General features: G+C 39.3%; 2 protein-coding genes across 2 annotated transcripts in view; both read left to right on the top strand.

The window, feature by feature from the left end:
* Positions 1–24791, top strand: part of LOC144892202 (uncharacterized) — a 997431-nt gene that overhangs the window by 906984 nt on the left and 65656 nt on the right. The gene's annotated exons all lie outside the window — the stretch shown is intronic.
* Positions 1–24791, top strand: part of USH1C (USH1 protein network component harmonin) — a 315470-nt gene that overhangs the window by 274046 nt on the left and 16633 nt on the right. The window contains exon 17 of the mRNA XM_078777569.1: positions 22313–22354. Within this exon, the coding sequence (XP_078633695.1) occupies positions 22313–22354 (42 nt within the window). The remainder of the gene's footprint in view (positions 1–22312; positions 22355–24791) is intronic.

Here is a 24791-nt window from a genome sequence, read left to right as displayed (position 1 = left end):
ATTGATTTCAAACTCACACCTTTTCTCAAACTCCTCATTGATTTCAAACTCACACCTTTTCTCAAACTCCTCATTGATCCCAAACTCAAATCTTTTCTCAAACTCTTCACTGATCCCAAACTGACACCTTTTCTCGAACTCCTCTTTGATTCCAAACTCAAATCTTTTCTCAAACTCCTCATTGATTTCAAACTCACACCTTTTCTCTAACTCCTCTTTGATTCCAAACTCACACCTTTTCTCTAACTCCTCTTTGATCCCAAACTCAAACCTTTTCTCAAACTCTTCATTGATCCCAAACTCTCACCTTTTCTCAAACTCTTAATTGATCCCAAACTCAAATCTTTTCTCGAACTCTTCACTGATCCCAAACTCACACCTTTTCTCAAACTCCTCATTGATTCCAAACTCACACCTTTTCTCGAACTCCTCTTTGATTCCAAACTCACACCTTTTCTCTAACTCCTCTTTGATTCCAAACTCACACCTTTTCTCTAACTCCTCTTTGATCCCAAACTCACACCTTTTCTCGAACTCTTCACTGATCCCAAACTCACACCTTTTCTCAAACTCCTCATTGATTCCAAACTCACACCTTTTCTCGAACTCCTCTTTGATTCCAAACTCACACCTTTTCTCGAACTCCTCTTTGATTCCAAACTCAAATCTTTTCTCTAACTCCTCTTTGATCCCAAACTCACACCTTTTCTCGAACTCCTCTTTGATTCCAAACTCACACCTTTTCTCTAACTCCTCTTTGATTCCAAACTCACACCTTTTCTCAAACTCCTCTTTGATTTCAAACTCACACCTTTTCTCTAACTCCTCTTTGATTCCAAACTCACACCTTTTCTCTAACTCCTCTTTGATTCCAAACACACCTTTTCTCTAACTCCTCTTTGATTTCAAACTCACACCTTTTCTCTAACTCCTCTTTGATTCCAAACTCAAATCTTTTCTCTAACTCCTCTTTGATTCCAAACTCACACCTTTTCTCTAACTCCTCTTTGATTCCAAACTCACACCTTTTCTCTAACTCCTCTTTGATTTCAAACTCACACCTTTTCTCTAACTCCTCTTTGATCCCAAACTCAAATCTTTTCTCTAACTCCTCTTTGATCCCAAACTCACACCTTTTCTCTAACTCATCTTTGATCCCAAACTCACACCTTTTCTCTAACTCCTCTTTGATCCCAAACTCAAATCTTTTCTCGAACTCTTCACTGATCCCAAACTCACACCTTTTCTCAAACTCCTCATTGATTCCAAACTCACACCTTTTCTCTAACTCCTCTTTGATTCCAAACTCACACCTTTTCTCTAACTCCTCTTTGATTCCAAACTCACACCTTTTCTCTAACTCCTCTTTGATTTCAAACTCACACCTTTTCTCTAACTCCTCTTTGATTCCAAACTCACACCTTTTCTCTAACTCCTCTTTGATTCCAAACTCACACCTTTTCTCTAACTCCTCTTTGATTTCAAACTCACACCTTTTCTCTAACTCCTCTTTGATTCCAAACTCAAATCTTTTCTCTAACTCCTCTTTGATTCCAAACTCACACCTTTTCTCTAACTCCTCTTTGATTCCAAACTCACACCTTTTCTCTAACTCCTCTTTGATTTCAAACTCACACCTTTTCTCTAACTCCTCTTTGATCCCAAACTCAAATCTTTTCTCTAACTCCTCTTTGATCCCAAACTCACACCTTTTCTCTAACTCATCTTTGATCCCAAACTCACACCTTTTCTCTAACTCTTCATTGATCCCAAACTCACACCTTTTCTCAAACTCTTCACTGATCCCAAACTCACACCTTTTCTCAAACTCTTCATTGATTCCAAACTCAAATCTTTTCGCAAACTCTTCACTGATCCCAAACTCACACCTTTTCTCAAACTCTTCATTGATCCCAAACTCACACCTTTTCTCAAACTCTTCATTGATTCCAAACCCACACCTTTTCTCAAACTCTTCATTGATCCCAAACTCACACCTTTTCTCAAACTCTTCATTGATCCCAAACTCACACCTTTTCTCTAACTCTTCACTGATCCCAAACTCACACCTTTTCTCTAACTCTTCACTGATCCCAAACTCACACCTTTTCTCTAACTCCCCCTTGTTCCCAAACTGACACCTTTTCTCTAACTCCCCCTTGATCCCAAACTGACACCTTTTCTCAAACTCCTCTTTGATCCCAAACTGACACCTTTTCTCTAACTCCCCCTTGATCCCAAACTAACACCTTTTCTCTAACTCCCCCTTGATCCCAAACTCACACCTTTTCTCTAACTCCCCCTTGATCCCAAACTCACACCTTTTCTCTAACTCCTCTTTGATCCCAAACTGACACCTTTTCTCTAACTCCCCCTTGATCTCAAACTCACACCTTTTCTCTAACTCCCCCTTGGATCCAAAACTCACACCTTTTCTCTAACTCCCCCTTGATCCCAAACTCACACCTTTTCTCGAACTCCCCCTTGATCCCAAACTGACACCTTTTCTCTAACTCCCCCTTGATCCCAAACTCACACCTTTTCTCTAACTCCTCTTTGATCCAAACTCACACCTTCTTTGATCCAAAAAAAAAAAAAAAAAAAAAAAAAACTCACACCTTTTCTCAAACTCCTCATTGATCCCAAACTCACACATTTTCTCAAAGTCTTCATTGATCCCAAACTCTTCATTGATCCCAAACTCACACCTTTTCTCAAACTCTTCATTGATCCCAAACTCACACCTTTTCTCAAACTCTTCATTGATTCCAAACTCAAATCTTTTCTCAAACTCTTCACTGATCCCAAACTCACACCTTTTCTCAAACTCTTCATTGATCCCAAACTCATACCTTTTCTCAAACTCTTCACTGATCCCAAACTCACACCTTTTCTCAAACTCTTCATTGATCCCGAACTCACACCTTTTCTCTAACTCCCCCTTGATCCCAAACTGACACCTTTTCTCTAACTCTTCACTGATCCCAAACTCACACCTTTTCTCTAACTCCCCCTTGATCCCAAACTGACACCTTTTCTCTAACTCCCCCTTGATCCCAAACTGACACCTTTTCTCAAACTCCTCTTTGATCCCAAACTGACACCTTTTCTCTAACTCCCCCTTGATCCCAAACTAACACCTTTTCTCTAACTCCCCCTTGATCCCAAACTCACACCTTTTCTCTAACTCCCCCTTGATCCCAAACTCACACCTTTTCTCTAACTCCTCTTTGATCCCAAACTGACACCTTTTCTCTAACTCCCCCTTGATCTCAAACTCACACCTTTTCTCTAACTCCCCCTTGATCCCAAACTCACACCTTTTCTCTAACTCCCCCTTGATCCCAAACTCACACCTTTTCTCGAACTCCCCCTTGATCCCAAACTGACACCTTTTCTCCAACTCCCCCTTGATCCCAAACTCACACCTTTTCTCTAACTCCTCTTTGATCCCAAACTCACACCTTTTCTCAAACTCCTCATTGATCCCAAACTCACACATTTTCTCAAAGTCTTCATTGATTCCAAACTCTTCATTGATCCCAAACTCACACCTTTTCTCAAACTCTTCATTGATCCCAAACTCACACCTTTTCTCAAACTCTTCACTGATCCCAAACTCACACCTTTTCTCAAACTCTTCATTGATTCCAAACTCAAATCTTTTCGCAAACTCTTCACTGATCCCAAACTCACACCTTTTCTCAAACTCTTCATTGATCCCAAACTCACACCTTTTCTCAAACTCTTCATTGATTCCAAACCCACACCTTTTCTCAAACTCTTCATTGATCCCAAACTCACACCTTTTCTCAAACTCTTCATTGATCCCAAACTCACACCTTTTCTCAAACTCTTCATTGATCCCAAACCCACACCTTTTCTCAAACTCTTCATTGATCCCAAACTCAAATCTTTTCTCAAACTCTTCATTGATCCCAAACTCACACCTTTTCTCAAACTCTTCATTGATCCCAAACTCACACCTTTTCTCAAACTCTTCATTGATCCCAAACTCAAATCTTTTCTCAAACTCTTCATTGATCCCAAACTCACACCTTTTCTCAAACTCTTCATTGATCACAAACTCACACCTTTTCTCAAACTCTTCATTGATCCCAAACTCAAATCTTTTCTCACACTCTTCACTGATCCCAAACTCAAATCTTTTCTCAAACTCTTCATTGATCCCAAACTCAAATCTTTTCTCACACTCTTCACTGATCCCAAACTCAAATCTTTTCTCACACTCTTCACTGATCCCAAACTCAAATCTTTTCTCTAACTCTTCACTGATCCCAAACTCACACCTTTTCTCAAACTCTTCACTGATCCCAAACTCACACCTTTTCTCAAACTCTTCATTGATTCCAAACCCACACCTTTTCTCAAACTCTTCATTGATCCCAAACTCAAATCTTTTCTCAAACTCTTCACTGATCCCAAACTCAAATCTTTTCTCTAACTCTTCATTGATTCCAAACCCACACCTTTTCTCAAACTCTTCATTGATCCCAAACTCACACCTTTTCTCAAACTCTTCATTGATTCCAAACCCACACCTTTTCTCAAACTCTTCATTGATCCCAAACTCAAATCTTTTCTCAAACTCTTCATTGATCCCAAACTCACACCTTTTCTCAAACTCTTCATTGATCCCAAACTCACACCTTTTCTCAAACTCTTCATTGATCCCAAACTCAAATCTTTTCTCAAACTCTTCATTGATCCCAAACTCACACCTTTTCTCAAACTCTTCATTGATCACAAACTCACACCTTTTCTCAAACTCTTCATTGATTCCAAACCCACACCTTTTCTCAAACTCTTCATTGATCCCAAACTCAAATCTTTTCTCAAACTCTTCATTGATCCCAAACTCACACCTTTTCTCAAACTCTTCATTGATTCCAACCCACACCTTTTCTCAAACTCTTCATTGATCCCAAACTCAAACCTTTTCTCAAACTCTTCATTGATCCCAAACTCTCACCTTTTCTCAAACTCTTAATTGATCCCAAACTCAAATCTTTTCTCGAACTCTTCACTGATCCCAAACTCACACCTTTTCTCAAACTCCTCATTGATTCCAAACTCACACCTTTTCTCGAACTCCTCTTTGATTCCAAACCCACACCTTTTCTCAAACTCTTCATTGATCCCAAACTCAAATCTTTTCTCAAACTCTTCACTGATCCCAAACTCACACCTTTTCTCAAACTCTTCATTGATCCCAAACTCACACCTTTTCTCAAACTCTTCATTGATTCCAAACCCACACCTTTTCTCAAACTCTTCATTGATCCCAAACTCAAATCTTTTCTCTAACTCTTCATTGATCCCAAACTCAAATCTTTTCTCAAACTCTTCACTGATCCCAAACTCAAATCTTTTCTCAACTCTTCACTGATCACAAACTCGCACCTTTTCTCAAACTCTTCATTGATTCCAAACCCACACCTTTTCTCAAACTCTTCATTGATCCCAAACTCAAATCTTTTCTCAAACTCTTCATTGATCCCAAACTCACACCTTTTCTCAAACTCTTCATTGATTCCAACCCACACCTTTTCTCAAACTCTTCATTGATCCCAAACTCAAATCTTTTCTCACACTCTTCACTGATCCCAAACTCAAATCTTTTCTCTAACTCTTCATTGATCCCAAACTCAAATCTTTTCTCACACTCTTCACTGATCCCAAACTCAAATCTTTTCTCTAACTCTTCACTGATCCCAAACTCACACCTTTATCTCAAACTCTTCACTGATCCCAAACTCACACCTTTTCTCAAACTCTTCATTGATTCCAAACCCACACCTTTTCTCAAACTCTTCATTGATCCCAAACTCAAATCTTTTCTCAAACTCTTCACTGATCCCAAACTCACACCTTTTCTCAAACTCTTCATTGATCCCAAACTCACACCTTTTCTCAAACTCTTCATTGATTCCAAACCCACACCTTTTCTCAAACTCTTCATTGATCCCAAACTCAAATCTTTTCTCTAACTCTTCATTGATCCCAAACTCAAATCTTTTCTCAAACTCTTCACTGATCCCAAACTCAAATCTTTTCTCAACTCTTCATTGATCCCAAACTCAAATCTTTTCTCAAACTCTTCATTGATCCCAAACTCACACCTTTTCTCAAACTCTTCATTGATTCCAAACCCACACCTTTTCTCAAACTCTTCATTGATCCCAAACTCAAATCTTTTCTCAAACTCTTCATTGATCCCAAACTCAAATCTTTTCTCAAACTCTTCACTGATCCCAAACTCAAATCTTTTCTCTAACTCTTCATTGATCCCAAACTCAAATCTTTTCTCAAACTCTTCATTGATCCCAAACTCAAATCTTTTCTCAAACTCTTCATTGATCCCAAACTCAAATCTTTTCTCAAACTCTTCATTGATCCCAAACTCAAATCTTTTCTCTAACTCTTCATTGATCCCAAACTCACACCTTTTCTCAAACTCTTCATTGATCCCAAACTCACACCTTTTCTCAAACTCTTCACTGATCCCAAACTCAAATCTTTTCTCAAACTCTTCACTGATCCCAAACTCAAATCTTTTCTCTAACTCTTCATTGATCCCAAACTCACACCTTTTCTCAAACTCTTCATTGATTCCAAACCCACACCTTTTCTCAAACTCTTCATTGATCCCAAACTCACACCTTTTCTCAACCTCCTCATTGATTTCAAACTCACACCTTTTCTCAAACTCCTCATTGATCCCAAACCCACACCTTTTCTCAAACTCCTCATTGATTTCAAACTCACACCTTTTCTCAAACTCCTCATTGGATCCCAAACTCAAATCTTTTCTCAAACTCTTCATTGATCCCAAACTCACACCTTTTCTCAAACTCCTCATTGATCCCAAACTCACACCTTTTCTCAAACTCTTCATTGATCCCAAACTCAAATCTTTTCTCAAACTCTTCATTGATCCCAAACTCAAATCTTTTCTCAAACTCTTCATTGATCCCAAACTCACACCTTTTCTCAAACTCTTCACTGATCCCAAACTCAAATCTTTTCTCAAACTCTTCACTGATCCCAAACTCAAATCTTTTCTCAAACTCTTCATTGATCCCAAACTCACACCTTTTCTCAAACTCCTCATTGATTTCAAACTCACACCTTTTCTCAAACTCTTCATTGATCCCAAACTCAAATCTTTTCTCAAACTCTTCATTGATCCCAAACTCACACCTTTTCTCAAACTCCTCATTGATTTCAAACTCACACCTTTTCTCAAACTCCTCATTGATCCCAAACTCAAATCTTTTCTCAAACTCTTCACTGATCCCAAACTGACACCTTTTCTCGAACTCCTCTTTGATCCCAAACTCAAATCTTTTCTCTAACTCCTCTTTGATCCCAAACTCACACCTTTTCTCAAACTCTTCATTGATCCCAAACTCAAATCTTTTCTCAAACTCTTCACTGATCCCAAACTGACACCTTTTCTCGAACTCCTCTTTGATTCCAAACTCAAATCTTTTCTCAAACTCCTCATTGATTTCAAACTCACACCTTTTCTCTAACTCCTCTTTGATTCCAAACTCACACCTTTTCTCTAACTCCTCTTTGATCCCAAGCTGACACCTTTTCTCTAACTCTTCACTGATCCCAAACTCACACCTTTTCTCTAACTCCCCCTTGATCCCAAACTGACACCTTTTCTCTAACTCCCCCTTGATCCCAAACTGACACCTTTTCTCAAACTCCTCTTTGATCCCAAACTGACACCTTTTCTCTAACTCCCCCTTGATCCCAAACTAACACCTTTTCTCTAACTCCCCCTTGATCCCAAACTCACACCTTTTCTCTAACTCCCCCTTGATCCCAAACTCACACCTTTTCTCTAACTCCTCTTTGATCCCAAACTGACACCTTTTCTCTAACTCCCCCTTGATCCCAAACTCACACCTTTTCTCTAACTCCCCCTTGATCCCAAACTCACACCTTTTCTCGAACTCCCCCTTGATCCCAAACTGACACCTTTTCTCCAACTCCCCCTTGATCCCAAACTCACACCTTTTCTCTAACTCCTCTTTGATCCCAAACTCACACCTTTTCTCAAACTCCTCATTGATCCCAAACTCACACATTTTCTCAAAGTCTTCATTGATTCCAAACTCTTCATTGATCCCAAACTCACACCTTTTCTCAAACTCTTCATTGATCCCAAACTCACACCTTTTCTCAAACTCTTCACTGATCCCAAACTCACACCTTTTCTCAAACTCTTCATTGATTCCAAACTCAAATCTTTTCGCAAACTCTTCACTGATCCCAAACTCACACCTTTTCTCAAACTCTTCATTGATCCCAAACTCACACCTTTTCTCAAACTCTTCATTGATTCCAAACCCACACCTTTTCTCAAACTCTTCATTGATCCCAAACTCACACCTTTTCTCAAACTCTTCATTGATCCCAAACTCACACCTTTTCTCAAACTCTTCATTGATCCCAAACCCACACCTTTTCTCAAACTCTTCATTGATCCCAAACTCAAATCTTTTCTCAAACTCTTCATTGATCCCAAACTCACACCTTTTCTCAAACTCTTCATTGATCCCAAACTCACACCTTTTCTCAAACTCTTCATTGATCCCAAACTCAAATCTTTTCTCAAACTCTTCATTGATCCCAAACTCACACCTTTTCTCAAACTCTTCATTGATCACAAACTCACACCTTTTCTCAAACTCTTCATTGATCCCAAACTCAAATCTTTTCTCACACTCTTCACTGATCCCAAACTCAAATCTTTTCTCAAACTCTTCATTGATCCCAAACTCAAATCTTTTCTCACACTCTTCACTGATCCCAAACTCAAATCTTTTCTCACACTCTTCACTGATCCCAAACTCAAATCTTTTCTCTAACTCTTCACTGATCCCAAACTCACACCTTTTCTCAAACTCTTCACTGATCCCAAACTCACACCTTTTCTCAAACTCTTCATTGATTCCAAACCCACACCTTTTCTCAAACTCTTCATTGATCCCAAACTCAAATCTTTTCTCAAACTCTTCACTGATCCCAAACTCAAATCTTTTCTCTAACTCTTCATTGATTCCAAACCCACACCTTTTCTCAAACTCTTCATTGATCCCAAACTCACACCTTTTCTCAAACTCTTCATTGATTCCAAACCCACACCTTTTCTCAAACTCTTCATTGATCCCAAACTCAAATCTTTTCTCAAACTCTTCATTGATCCCAAACTCACACCTTTTCTCAAACTCTTCATTGATCCCAAACTCACACCTTTTCTCAAACTCTTCATTGATCCCAAACTCAAATCTTTTCTCAAACTCTTCATTGATCCCAAACTCACACCTTTTCTCAAACTCTTCATTGATCACAAACTCACACCTTTTCTCAAACTCTTCATTGATTCCAAACCCACACCTTTTCTCAAACTCTTCATTGATCCCAAACTCAAATCTTTTCTCAAACTCTTCATTGATCCCAAACTCACACCTTTTCTCAAACTCTTCATTGATTCCAACCCACACCTTTTCTCAAACTCTTCATTGATCCCAAACTCAAATCTTTTCTCACACTCTTCACTGATCCCAAACTCAAATCTTTTCTCTAACTCTTCATTGATCCCAAACTCAAATCTTTTCTCACACTCTTCACTGATCCCAAACTCAAATCTTTTCTCTAACTCTTCACTGATCCCAAACTCACACCTTTATCTCAAACTCTTCACTGATCCCAAACTCACACCTTTTCTCAAACTCTTCATTGATTCCAAACCCACACCTTTTCTCAAACTCTTCATTGATCCCAAACTCAAATCTTTTCTCAAACTCTTCATTGATCCCAAACTCAAATCTTTTCTCACACTCTTCACTGATCCCAAACTCAAATCTTTTCTCAAACTCTTCATTGATCCCAAACTCAAATCTTTTCTCACACTCTTCACTGATCCCAAACTCAAATCTTTTCTCTAACTCTTCACTGATCCCAAACTCACACCTTTATCTCAAACTCTTCACTGATCCCAAACTCACACCTTTTCTCAAACTCTTCATTGATTCCAAACCCACACCTTTTCTCAAACTCTTCATTGATCCCAAACTCAAATCTTTTCTCAAACTCTTCACTGATCCCAAACTCACACCTTTTCTCAAACTCACACCTTTTCTCAAACTCTTCATTGATTCCAAACCCACACCTTTTCTCAAACTCTTCATTGATCCCAAACTCAAATCTTTTCTCTAACTCTTCATTGATCCCAAACTCAAATCTTTTCTCAAACTCTTCATTGATCCCAAACTCAAATCTTTTCTCAAACTCTTCATTGATCCCAAACTCACACCTTTTCTCAAACTCTTCATTGATCACAAACTCACACCTTTTCTCAAACTCTTCATTGATCCCAAACTCAAATCTTTTCTCAAACTCTTCATTGATCCCAAACTCAAATCTTTTCTCAAACTCTTCATTGATCCCAAACTCACACCTTTTCTCAAACTCTTCACTGATCCCAAACTCAAATCTTTTCTCAAACTCTTCACTGATCCCAAACTCAAATCTTTTCTCAAACTCTTCATTGATCCCAAACTCACACCTTTTCTCAAACTCCTCATTGATTTCAAACTCACACCTTTTCTCAAACTCTTCATTGATCCCAAACTCAAATCTTTTCTCAAACTCTTCATTGATCCCAAACTCACACCTTTTCTCAAACTCCTCATTGATTTCAAACTCACACCTTTTCTCAAACTCCTCATTGATCCCAAACTCAAATCTTTTCTCAAACTCTTCACTGATCCCAAACTGACACCTTTTCTCGAACTCCTCTTTGATCCCAAACTCAAATCTTTTCTCTAACTCCTCTTTGATCCCAAACTCACACCTTTTCTCAAACTCTTCATTGATCCCAAACTCAAATCTTTTCTCAAACTCTTCATTGATCCCAAACTCAAATCTTTTCTCAAACTCCTCATTGATTTCAAACTCACACCTTTTCTCAAACTCCTCATTGATTTCAAACTCACACCTTTTCTCAAACTCCTCATTGATCCCAAACTCAAATCTTTTCTCAAACTCTTCACTGATCCCAAACTCACACCTTTATCTCAAACTCTTCACTGATCCCAAACTCACACCTTTTCTCAAACTCTTCATTGATTCCAAACCCACACCTTTTCTCAAACTCTTCATTGATCCCAAACTCAAATCTTTTCTCAAACTCTTCACTGATCCCAAACTCACACCTTTTCTCAAAGTCACACCTTTTCTCAAACTCTTCATTGATTCCAAACCCACACCTTTTCTCAAACTCTTCATTGATCCCAAACTCAAATCTTTTCTCTAACTCTTCATTGATCCCAAACTCAAATCTTTTCTCAAACTCTTCACTGATCCCAAACTCAAATCTTTTCTCAACTCTTCATTGATCCCAAACTCAAATCTTTTCTCAAACTCTTCATTGATCCCAAACTCACACCTTTTCTCAAACTCTTCATTGATTCCAAACCCACACCTTTTCTCAAACTCTTCATTGATCCCAAACTCAAATCTTTTCTCAAACTCTTCATTGATCCCAAACTCAAATCTTTTCTCAAACTCTTCACTGATCCCAAACTCAAATCTTTTCTCTAACTCTTCATTGATCCCAAACTCACACCTTTTCTCAAACTCTTCATTGATCCCAAACTCACACCTTTTCTCAAACTCTTCACTGATCCCAAACTCAAATCTTTTCTCAAACTCTTCACTGATCCCAAACTCAAATCTTTTCTCTAACTCTTCATTGATCCCAAACTCACACCTTTTCTCAAACTCTTCATTGATTCCAAACCCACACCTTTTCTCAAACTCTTCATTGATCCCAAACTCACACCTTTTCTCAACCTCCTCATTGATTTCAAACTCACACCTTTTCTCAAACTCCTCATTGATCCCAAACCCACACCTTTTCTCAAACTCCTCATTGATTTCAAACTCACACCTTTTCTCAAACTCCTCATTGGATCCCAAACTCAAATCTTTTCTCAAACTCTTCATTGATCCCAAACTCACACCTTTTCTCAAACTCCTCATTGATCCCAAACTCACACCTTTTCTCAAACTCTTCATTGATCCCAAACTCAAATCTTTTCTCAAACTCTTCATTGATCCCAAACTCAAATCTTTTCTCAAACTCTTCATTGATCCCAAACTCACACCTTTTCTCAAACTCTTCACTGATCCCAAACTCAAATCTTTTCTCAAACTCTTCACTGATCCCAAACTCAAATCTTTTCTCAAACTCTTCATTGATCCCAAACTCACACCTTTTCTCAAGCTCCTCATTGATTTCAAACTCACACCTTTTCTCAAACTCTTCATTGATCCCAAACTCAAATCTTTTCTCAAACTCTTCATTGATCCCAAACTCACACCTTTTCTCAAACTCCTCATTGATTTCAAACTCACACCTTTTCTCAAACTCCTCATTGATCCCAAACTCAAATCTTTTCTCAAACTCTTCACTGATCCCAAACTGACACCTTTTCTCGAACTCCTCTTTGATCCCAAACTCAAATCTTTTCTCTAACTCCTCTTTGATCCCAAACTCACACCTTTTCTCAAACTCTTCATTGATCCCAAACTCAAATCTTTTCTCAAACTCTTCATTGATCCCAAACTCAAATCTTTTCTCAAACTCCTCATTGATTTCAAACTCACACCTTTTCTCAAACTCCTCATTGATTTCAAACTCACACCTTTTCTCAAACTCCTCATTGATCCCAAACTCAAATCTTTTCTCAAACTCTTCACTGATCCCAAACTGACACCTTTTCTCGAACTCCTCTTTGATTCCAAACTCAAATCTTTTCTCAAACTCCTCATTGATTTCAAACTCACACCTTTTCTCTAACTCCTCTTTGATTCCAAACTCACACCTTTTCTCTAACTCCTCTTTGATCCCAAACTCAAACCTTTTCTCAAACTCTTCATTGATCCCAAACTCTCACCTTTTCTCAAACTCTTAATTGATCCCAAACTCAAATCTTTTCTCGAACTCTTCACTGATCCCAAACTCACACCTTTTCTCAAACTCCTCATTGATTCCAAACTCACACCTTTTCTCGAACTCCTCTTTGATTCCAAACTCACACCTTTTCTCTAACTCCTCTTTGATTCCAAACTCACACCTTTTCTCTAACTCCTCTTTGATCCCAAACTCACACCTTTTCTCGAACTCTTCACTGATCCCAAACTCACACCTTTTCTCAAACTCCTCATTGATTCCAAACTCACACCTTTTCTCGAACTCCTCTTTGATTCCAAACTCACACCTTTTCTCGAACTCCTCTTTGATTCCAAACTCAAATCTTTTCTCTAACTCCTCTTTGATCCCAAACTCACACCTTTTCTCGAACTCCTCTTTGATTCCAAACTCACACCTTTTCTCTAACTCCTCTTTGATTCCAAACTCACACCTTTTCTCAAACTCCTCTTTGATTTCAAACTCACACCTTTTCTCTAACTCCTCTTTGATTCCAAACTCACACCTTTTCTCTAACTCCTCTTTGATTCCAAACACACCTTTTCTCTAACTCCTCTTTGATTTCAAACTCACACCTTTTCTCTAACTCCTCTTTGATTCCAAACTCAAATCTTTTCTCTAACTCCTCTTTGATTCCAAACTCACACCTTTTCTCTAACTCCTCTTTGATTCCAAACTCACACCTTTTCTCTAACTCCTCTTTGATTTCAAACTCACACCTTTTCTCTAACTCCTCTTTGATCCCAAACTCAAATCTTTTCTCTAACTCCTCTTTGATCCCAAACTCACACCTTTTCTCTAACTCATCTTTGATCCCAAACTCACACCTTTTCTCTAACTCCTCTTTGATCCCAAACTCAAATCTTTTCTCGAACTCTTCACTGATCCCAAACTCACACCTTTTCTCAAACTCCTCATTGATTCCAAACTCACACCTTTTCTCTAACTCCTCTTTGATTCCAAACTCACACCTTTTCTCTAACTCCTCTTTGATTCCAAACTCACACCTTTTCTCTAACTCCTCTTTGATTTCAAACTCACACCTTTTCTCTAACTCCTCTTTGATTCCAAACTCACACCTTTTCTCTAACTCCTCTTTGATTCCAAACTCACACCTTTTCTCTAACTCCTCTTTGATTTCAAACTCACACCTTTTCTCTAACTCCTCTTTGATTCCAAACTCAAATCTTTTCTCTAACTCCTCTTTGATTCCAAACTCACACCTTTTCTCTAACTCCTCTTTGATTCCAAACTCACACCTTTTCTCTAACTCCTCTTTGATTTCAAACTCACACCTTTTCTCTAACTCCTCTTTGATCCCAAACTCAAATCTTTTCTCTAACTCCTCTTTGATCCCAAACTCACACCTTTTCTCTAACTCATCTTTGATCCCAAACTCACACCTTTTCTCTAACTCTTCATTGATCCCAAACTCACACCTTTTCTCAAACTCTTCACTGATCCCAAACTCACACCTTTTCTCAAACTCTTCATTGATTCCAAACTCAAATCTTTTCGCAAACTCTTCACTGATCCCAAACTCACACCTTTTCTCAAACTCTTCATTGATCCCAAACTCACACCTTTTCTCAAACTCTTCATTGATTCCAAACCCACACCTTTTCTCAAACTCTTCATTGATCCCAAACTCACACCTTTTCTCAAACTCTTCATTGATCCCAAACTCACACCTTTTCTCTAACTCTTCACTGATCCCAAACTCACACCTTTTCTCTAACTCTTCACTGATCCCAAACTCACACCTTTTCTCTAACTCCCCCTTGTTCCCAAACTGACACCTTTTCTCTAACTCCCCCTTGATCCCAAACTGACACCTTTTCTCAAACTCCTCTTTGATCCCAAACTGACACCTTTTCTCTAACTCCCCCTTGATCCCAAACTAACACCTTTTCTCTAACTCCCCCTTGATCCCAAACTCACACCTTTTCTCTAACTCCCCCTTGATCCCAAACTCACACCTTTTCTCTAACTCCTCTTTGATCCCAAACTGACACCTTTTCTCTAACTCCCCCTTGATCTCAAACTCACACCTTTTCTCTAACTCCCCCTTGGATCCAAAACTCACACCTTTTCTCTAACTCCCCCTTGATCCCAAACTCACACCTTTTCTCGAACTCCCCCTTGATCCCAAACTGACACCTTTTCTCTAACTCCCCCTTGATCCCAAACTCACACCTTTTCTCTAACTCCTCTTTGATCCAAACTCACACCTTCTTTGATCCAAAAAAAAAAAAAAAACTCACACCTTTTCTCAAACTCCTCATTGATCCCAAACTCACACATTTTCTCAAAGTCTTCATTGATCCCAAACTCTTCATTGATCCCAAACTCACACCTTTTCTCAAACTCTTCATTGATCCCAAACTCACACCTTTTCTCAAACTCTTCATTGATTCCAAACTCAAATCTTTTCTCAAACTCTTCACTGATCCCAAACTCACACCTTTTCTCAAACTCTTCATTGATCCCAAACTCATACCTTTTCTCAAACTCTTCACTGATCCCAAACTCACACCTTTTCTCAAACTCTTCATTGATCCCGAACTCACACCTTTTCTCTAACTCCCCCTTGATCCCAAACTGACACCTTTTCTCTAACTCTTCACTGATCCCAAACTCACACCTTTTCTCTAACTCCCCCTTGATCCCAAACTGACACCTTTTCTCTAACTCCCCCTTGATCCCAAACTGACACCTTTTCTCAAACTCCTCTTTGATCCCAAACTGACACCTTTTCTCTAACTCCCCCTTGATCCCAAACTAACACCTTTTCTCTAACTCCCCCTTGATCCCAAACTCACACCTTTTCTCTAACTCCCCCTTGATCCCAAACTCACACCTTTTCTCTAACTCCTCTTTGATCCCAAACTGACACCTTTTCTCTAACTCCCCCTTGATCTCAAACTCACACCTTTTCTCTAACTCCCCCTTGATCCCAAACTCACACCTTTTCTCTAACTCCCCCTTGATCCCAAACTCACACCTTTTCTCGAACTCCCCCTTGATCCCAAACTGACACCTTTTCTCCAACTCCCCCTTGATCCCAAACTCACACCTTTTCTCTAACTCCTCTTTGATCCCAAACTCACACCTTTTCTCAAACTCCTCATTGATCCCAAACTCACACATTTTCTCAAAGTCTTCATTGATTCCAAACTCTTCATTGATCCCAAACTCACACCTTTTCTCAAACTCTTCATTGATCCCAAACTCACACCTTTTCTCAAACTCTTCACTGATCCCAAACTCACACCTTTTCTCAAACTCTTCATTGATTCCAAACTCAAATCTTTTCGCAAACTCTTCACTGATCCCAAACTCACACCTTTTCTCAAACTCTTCATTGATCCCAAACTCACACCTTTTCTCAAACTCTTCATTGATTCCAAACCCACACCTTTTCTCAAACTCTTCATTGATCCCAAACTCACACCTTTTCTCAAACTCTTCATTGATCCCAAACTCACACCTTTTCTCAAACTCTTCATTGATCCCAAACCCACACCTTTTCTCAAACTCTTCATTGATCCCAAACTCAAATCTTTTCTCAAACTCTTCATTGATCCCAAACTCACACCTTTTCTCAAACTCTTCATTGATCCCAAACTCACACCTTTTCTCAAACTCTTCATTGATCCCAAACTCAAATCTTTTCTCAAACTCTTCATTGATCCCAAACTCACACCTTTTCTCAAACTCTTCATTGATCACAAACTCACACCTTTTCTCAAACTCTTCATTGATCCCAAACTCAAATCTTTTCTCACACTCTTCACTGATCCCAAACTCAAATCTTTTCTCAAACTCTTCATTGATCCCAAACTCAAATCTTTTCTCACACTCTTCACTGATCCCAAACTCAAATCTTTTCTCACACTCTTCACTGATCCCAAACTCAAATCTTTTCTCTAACTCTTCACTGATCCCAAACTCACACCTTTTCTCAAACTCTTCACTGATCCCAAACTCACACCTTTTCTCAAACTCTTCATTGATTCCAAACCCACACCTTTTCTCAAACTCTTCATTGATCCCAAACTCAAATCTTTTCTCAAACTCTTCACTGATCCCAAACTCAAATCTTTTCTCTAACTCTTCATTGATTCCAAACCCACACCTTTTCTCAAACTCTTCATTGATCCCAAACTCACACCTTTTCTCAAACTCTTCATTGATTCGAAACCCACACCTTTTCTCAAACTCTTCATTGATCCCAAACTCAAATCTTTTCTCAAACTCTTCATTGATCCCAAACTCACACCTTTTCTCAAACTCTTCATTGATCCCAAACTCACACCTTTTCTCAAACTCTTCATTGATCCCAAACTCAAATCTTTTCTCAAACTCTTCATTGATCCCAAACTCACACCTTTTCTCAAACTCTTCATTGATCACAAACTCACACCTTTTCTCAAACTCTTCATTGATTCCAAACCCACACCTTTTCTCAAACTCTTCATTGATCCCAAACTCAAATCTTTTCTCAAACTCTTCATTGATCCCAAACTCACACCTTTTCTCAAACTCTTCATTGATTCCAACCCACACCTTTTCTCAAACTCTTCATTGATCCCAAACTCAAATCTTTTCTCACACTCTTCACTGATCCCAAACTCAAATCTTTTCTCTAACTCTTCATTGATCCCAAACTCAAATCTTTTCTCACACTCTTCACTGATCCCAAACTCAAATCTTTTCTCTAACTCTTCACTGATCCCAAACTCACACCTTTATCTCAAACTCTTCACTGATCCCAAACTCACACCTTTTCTCAAACTCTTCATTGATTCCAAACCCACCCCTTTTCTCAAACTCTTCATTGATCCCAAACTCAAATCTTTTCTCAAACTCTTCACTGATCCCAAACTCACACCTTTTCTCAAACTCTTCATTGATCCCAAACTCACACCTTTTCTCAAACTCTTCATTGATTCCAAACCCACACCTTTTCTCAAACTCTTCATTGATCCCAAACTCAAATCTTTTCTCTAACTCTTCATTGATCCCAAACTCAAATCTTTTCTCAAACTCTTCACTGATCCCAAACTCAAATCTTTTCTCAACTCTTCACTGATCACAAACTCACACCTTTTCTCAAACTCTTCATTGATTCCAAACCCACACCTTTTCTCAAACTCTTCATTGATCCCAAACTCAAATCTTTTCTCAAACTCTTCATTGATCCCAAACTCACACCTTTTCTCAAACTCTTCATTGATTCCAACCCACACCTTTTCTCAAACTCTTCATTGATCCCAAACTCAAATCTTTTCTCACACTCTTCACTGATCCCAAACTCAAATCTTTTCTCTAACTCTTCATTGATCCCAAACTCAAATTTTTCTCACACTCTTCACTGATCCCAAACTCAAATCTTTTCTCTAACTCTTCACTGATCCCAAACTCACACCTTTATCTCAAACTCTTCACTGATCCCAAACTCACACCTTTTCTCAAACTCTTCATTGATTCCAAACCCACACCTTTTCTCAAACTCTTCATTGATCCCAAACTCAAATCTTTTCTCAAACTCTTCACTGATCCCAAACTCACACCTTTTCTCAAACTCTTCATTGATCCCAAACTCACACCTTTTCTCAAACTCTTCATTGATTCCAAACCCACACCTTTTCTCAAACTCTTCATTGATCCCAAACTCAAATCTTTTCTCTAACTCTTCATTGATCCCAAACTCAAATCTTTTCTCAAACTCTTCACTGATCCCAAACTCAAATCTTTTCTCAACTCTTCATTGATCCCAAACTCAAATCTTTTCTCAAACTCTTCATTGATCCCAAACTCACACCTTTTCTCAAACTCTTCATTGATTCCAAACCCACACCTTTTCTCAAACTCTTCATTGATCCTAAACTCAAATCTTTTCTCAAACTCTTCATTGATCCCAAACTCAAATCTTTTCTCAAACTCTTCACTGATCCCAAACTCAAATCTTTTCTCTAACTCTTCATTGATCCCAAACTCAAATCTTTTCTCAAACTCTTCATTGATCCCAAACTCAAATCTTTTCTCAAACTCTTCATTGATCCCAAACTCAAATCTTTTCTCAAACTCTTCATTGATCCCAAACTCAAATCTTTTCTCTAACTCTTCATTGATCCCAAACTCACACCTTTTCTCAAACTCTTCATTGATCCCAAACTCACACCTTTTCTCAAACTCTTCACTGATCCCAAACTCAAATCTTTTCTCAAACTCTTCACTGATCCCAAACTCAAATCTTTTCTCTAACTCTTCATTGATCCCAAACACACCTTTTCTCAAACTCTTCATTGATTCCAAACCCACACCTTTTCTCAAACTCTTCATTGATCCCAAACTCACACCTTTTCTCAACCTCCTCATTGATTTCAAACTCACACCTTTTCTCAAACCCCTCATTGATCCCAAACCCACACCTTTTCTCAAACTCCTCATTGATTTCAAACTCACACCTTTTCTCAAACTCCTCATTGGATCCCAAACTCAAATCTTTTCTCAAACTCTTCATTGATCCCAAACTCACACCTTTTCTCAAACTCCTCATTGATCCCAAACTCACACCTTTTCTCAAACTCTTCATTGATCCCAAACTCAAATCTTTTCTCAAACTCTTCATTGATCCCAAACTCAAATCTTTTCTCAAACTCTTCATTGATCCCAAACTCACACCTTTTCTCAAACTCTTCACTGATCCCAAACTCAAATCTTTTCTCAAACTCTTCACTGATCCCAAACTCAAATCTTTTCTCAAACTCTTCATTGATCCCAAACTCACACCTTTTCTCAAACTCCTCATTGATTTCAAACTCACACCTTTTCTCAAACTCTTCATTGATCCCAAACTCAAATCTTTTCTCAAACTCTTCATTGATCCCAAACTCACACCTTTTCTCAAACTCCTCATTGATTTCAAACTCAAATCTTTTCTCAAACTCTTCATTGATCCCAAACTCAAATCTTTTCTCAAACTCCTCATTGATTTCACACTCACACCTTTTCTCAAACTCCTCATTGATTTCAAACTCACACCTTTTCTCAAACTCTTCATTGATCCCAAACTCAAATCTTTTCTCTAACTCCTCTTTGATCCCAAACTCACACCTTTTCTCAAACTCTTCATTGATCCCAAACTCAAATCTTTTCTCAAACTCTTCATTGATCCCAAACTCAAATCTTTTCTCAAACTCCTCATTGATTTCACACTCACACCTTTTCTCAAACTCCTCATTGATTTCAAACTCACACCTTTTCTCAAACTCTTCATTGATCCCAAACTCAAATCTTTTCTCTAACTCCTCTTTGATCCCAAACTCACACCTTTTCTCAAACTCTTCATTGATCCCAAACTCAAATCTTTTCTCAAACTCTTCATTGATCCCAAACTCAAATCTTTTCTCAAACTCCTCATTGATTTCACACTCACACCTTTTCTCAAACTCCTCATTGATTTCAAACTCACACCTTTTCTCAAACTCCTCATTGATCCCAAACTCAAATCTTTTCTCAAACTCTTCACTGATCCCAAACTGACACCTTTTCTCGAACTCCTCTTTGATTCCAAACTCAAATCTTTTCTCAAACTCCTCATTGATTTCAAACTCACACCTTTTCTCTAACTCCTCTTTGATTCCAAACTCACACCTTTTCTCTAACTCCTCTTTGATCCCAAACTCAAACCTTTTCTCAAACTCTTCATTTTATCCCAAACTCTCACCTTTTCTCAAACTCTTCATTGATCCCAAACTCAAATCTTTTCTCGAACTCTTCACTGATCCCAAACTCACACCTTTTCTCAAACTCCTCATTGATTCCAAACTCACACCTTTTCTCGAACTCCTCTTTGATTCCAAACTCACACCTTTTCTCTAACTCCTCTTTGATTCCAAACTCACACCTTTTCTCTAACTCCTCTTTGATCCCAAACTCACACCTTTTCTCGAACTCTTCACTGATCCCAAACTCACACCTTTTCTCAAACTCCTCATTGATTCCAAACTCACACCTTTTCTCGAACTCCTCTTTGATTCCAAACTCACACCTTTTCTCGAACTCCTCTTTGATTCCAAACTCAAATCTTTTCTCTAACTCCTCTTTGATCCCAAACTCACACCTTTTCTCGAACTCCTCTTTGATTCCAAACTCACACCTTTTCTCTAACTCCTCTTTGATTCCAAACTCACACCTTTTCTCTAACTCCTCTTTGATTTCAAACTCACACCTTTTCTCTAACTCCTCTTTGATTCCAAACTCACACCTTTTCTCTAACTCCTCTTTGATTCCAAACACACCTTTTCTCTAACTCCTCTTTGATTTCAAACTCACACCTTTTCTCTAACTCCTCTTTGATTCCAAACTCAAATCTTTTCTCTAACTCCTCTTTGATTCCAAACTCACACCTTTTCTCTAACTCCTCTTTGATTCCAAACTCACACCTTTTCTCTAACTCCTCTTTGATTTCAAACTCACACCTTTTCTCTAACTCCTCTTTGATCCCAAACTCAAATCTTTTCTCTAACTCCTCTTTGATCCCAAACTCACACCTTTTCTCTAACTCATCTTTGATCCCAAACTCACACCTTTTCTCTAACTCCTCTTTGATCCCAAACTCAAATCTTTTCTCGAACTCTTCACTGATCCCAAACTCACACCTTTTCTCAAACTCCTCATTGATTCCAAACTCACACCTTTTCTCTAACTCCTCTTTGATTCCAAACTCACACCTTTTCTCTAACTCCTCATTGATTCCAAACTCACACCTTTTCTCTAACTCCTCTTTGATTTCAAACTCACACCTTTTCTCTAACTCCTCTTTGATTCCAAACTCACACCTTTTCTCTAACTCCTCTTTGATTCCAAACTCACACCTTTTCTCTAACTCCTCTTTGATTTCAAACTCACACCTTTTCTCTAACTCCTCTTTGATTCCAAACTCAAATCTTTTCTCTAACTCCTCTTTGATTCCAAACTCACACCTTTTCTCTAACTCATCTTTGATTTCAAACTCACACCTTTTCTCTAACTCCTCTTTGATCCCAAACTCAAATCTTTTCTCTAACTCCTCTTTGATTCCAAACTCACACCTTTTCTCTAACTCATCTTTGATCCCAAACTCACACCTTTTCTCTAACTCCTCTTTGATCCCAAACTCACACCTTTTCTCAAACTCCTCATTGATCCCAAACTCACACCTTTTCTCAAACTCCTCATTGATTTCAAACTGACACCTTTTTATTGTGCATTTTTTTCCCAAAGGGATTCCAAAAGTATTCTGAGGACTTTGACCCCCTGACTATGGTAAGGTTCCTCTATTATCCTCTCGTGGACAGTCTTCCCTCGTCGTTACACCATGTACACCCCCATGACTGCCTCCTAGCTTTGGGAACAGACGCCTGGAATTTTTCCCTTTGGCTTTTGCGCCCTCTTTCCGTCTCCATTTGTGTTTCCAAGTTTCGTTTTGCTTAAGTTATGGGACAAGATGAATGGGGATCGGGTGTTGCCCAAGAATGTTCACTTGATGTGAAGCAGCTGTTTCACATGTTTATTGTATAAAGTTACACGATATGTATGTCCATTTAATGATGCACATTGTGCTGAATTAACGAGGTGATTACAAGATTCCATTTAAAACCAACTTGCTTTGTCTAAGAAGAGACAAACAACAGCACAAGCAATGGTGCCTGCTCACCATCTGTGAATCCAATTTCAAAATGAATGTGTTGTTTGTCCCTCGTGGATGTATTATACAGTACACTGAAAATTTCATCTGTACAAACAGGTCTTGCAATCTGAACCTTCCATCTGTCCAAGCCCCACAAGCCCCAAGTCCTTATCTGTCCAATTTCCTCCACACCTCCCCCCCCCCCAAATCTGCATATCTGTCCATCTCACATTCACTTGTCCAGCTCCCTCCCCCACCACCCTCCCACCTACGTATATCTGTCCAATTCAACGACACCTGTCCACAACACCCCACCCCCCGCCCCCCACCTCCCCACCATTCATAACTCTCCAACTCCCCCCTCTCCATATCCGTCCAACTCCCTCCCCCATCCATATCTGTCCCAACCTACCCCATCCATATCTGCCCAACTAAGCCCCCTTTCCATATCTGTCCTATTCTCGTTCATCCACATCTTTCCTATTCCCCTTCATCCACATTCGCCCAACTCAGCCCCCTTTCCATATCTGCCCAACTAAGCCCCCTTTCCATATCTGTCCTATTCTCGTTCATCCACATCTTTCCTATTCCCCTTCATCCACATCGGCCCAACTCAGCCCCCTTTCCATATCTGTCCAATTTCCCTCCATCCATATCTGTCCAATTTCCCTCCATCCATATCTGTCCTATTCCCCCTTTCCATATCTGTCCAATTTCCCTCCATCCATATCTTTCCTATTCCCCCTTTCCATATCTGTCCAATTTCCCTCCATCCATATCTGTCCTATTCCCCCTTTCCATATCTGTCCAATTTCCCTCCATCCACATCTGTCCTATTCCCCCTTTCCATATCTGTCCAATTTCCCTCCATCCATATCTGTCCTATTCCCCCTTTCCATATCTGTCCTATTTCCCTCCATCCATATCTGTCCAATTTCCCTCCATCCATATCTGTCCTATTCCCCCTTTCCATATCTGTTCTATTCCCCTCCATCCATATCTGTCCAATTTCCCTCCATCCATATCTGTCCAATTTCCCTCCATCCATATCTGTCCTATTCCCTCTTTCCATATCTGTTCTATTCCCCTCTATCCATATCTGTTCTATTCCCCTCCATCCATATCTGTTCTATTCCCCTCCATCCATATCTGTCCTATTTCCCTCCATCCATATATAGCCTATTCCTCTCCATCCATATCTGTCCTATTTCCCTCCATCCATATCTGTCCAATTTCCCTCCATCCATATCTGTCCTATTCCCCCTTTCCATATCTGTTCTATTCCTCTCCATCCATTTCCCTCCATCCATATCTGTCCTATTCCCCCTTTCCATATCTGTCCAATTTCCCTCCATCCATATCTGTCCTATTCCCCCTTTCCATATCTGTCCAATTTCCCTCCATCCATATCTGTCCTATTCCCCCTTTCCATATCTGTCCAATTTCCCTCCATCCATATCTGTCCTATTCCCCCTTTCCATATCTGTCCTATTTCCCTCCATCCATATCTGTCCAATTTCCCTCCATCCATATCTGTCCTATTCCCCCTTTCCATATCTGTTCTATTCCCCTCCATCCATATATGGCCTATTCCTCTCCATCCATATCTGTCCTATTTCCCTCCATCCATATCTGTCCAATTTCCCTCCATCCATATCTGTCCTATTCCCCCTTTCCATATCTGTTCTATTCCTCTCCATCCATATCTGTCCAATTTCCCTCCATCCATATCTGTCCAATTTCCCTCCATCCATATCTGTCCTATTCCCCCTTTCCCTATCTGTTCTATTCCCCTCTATCCATATCTGTTCTATTCCCCTCCATCCATATCTGTCCTATTTCCCTCCATCCATATATGGCCTATTCCTCTCCATCCATATCTGTCCCATTTCCCTCCATCCATATCTGCCCAATTTCCCTCCATCCATATCTGTCCTATTCCCCCTTTCCATATCTGTTCTATTCCCCTCCATCCATATCTGTCCAATTTCCCTCCATCCATATCTGTCCAATTTCCCTCCATCCATATCTGTCCAATTCCCCTCCATCCATATCTGTTCGATTCCTCTCCAT

The sequence above is a fragment of the Myxine glutinosa genome, chromosome 5 (genome assembly GCF_964187855.1).
Source record: "Myxine glutinosa chromosome 5, kmMyxGlut1.1, whole genome shotgun sequence".
NCBI lineage: Eukaryota > Metazoa > Chordata > Myxini > Myxiniformes > Myxinidae > Myxine > Myxine glutinosa.
Note: the sequence above shows the minus strand (reverse complement) of the source record. Positions and strands in the feature narration are given on the sequence as shown.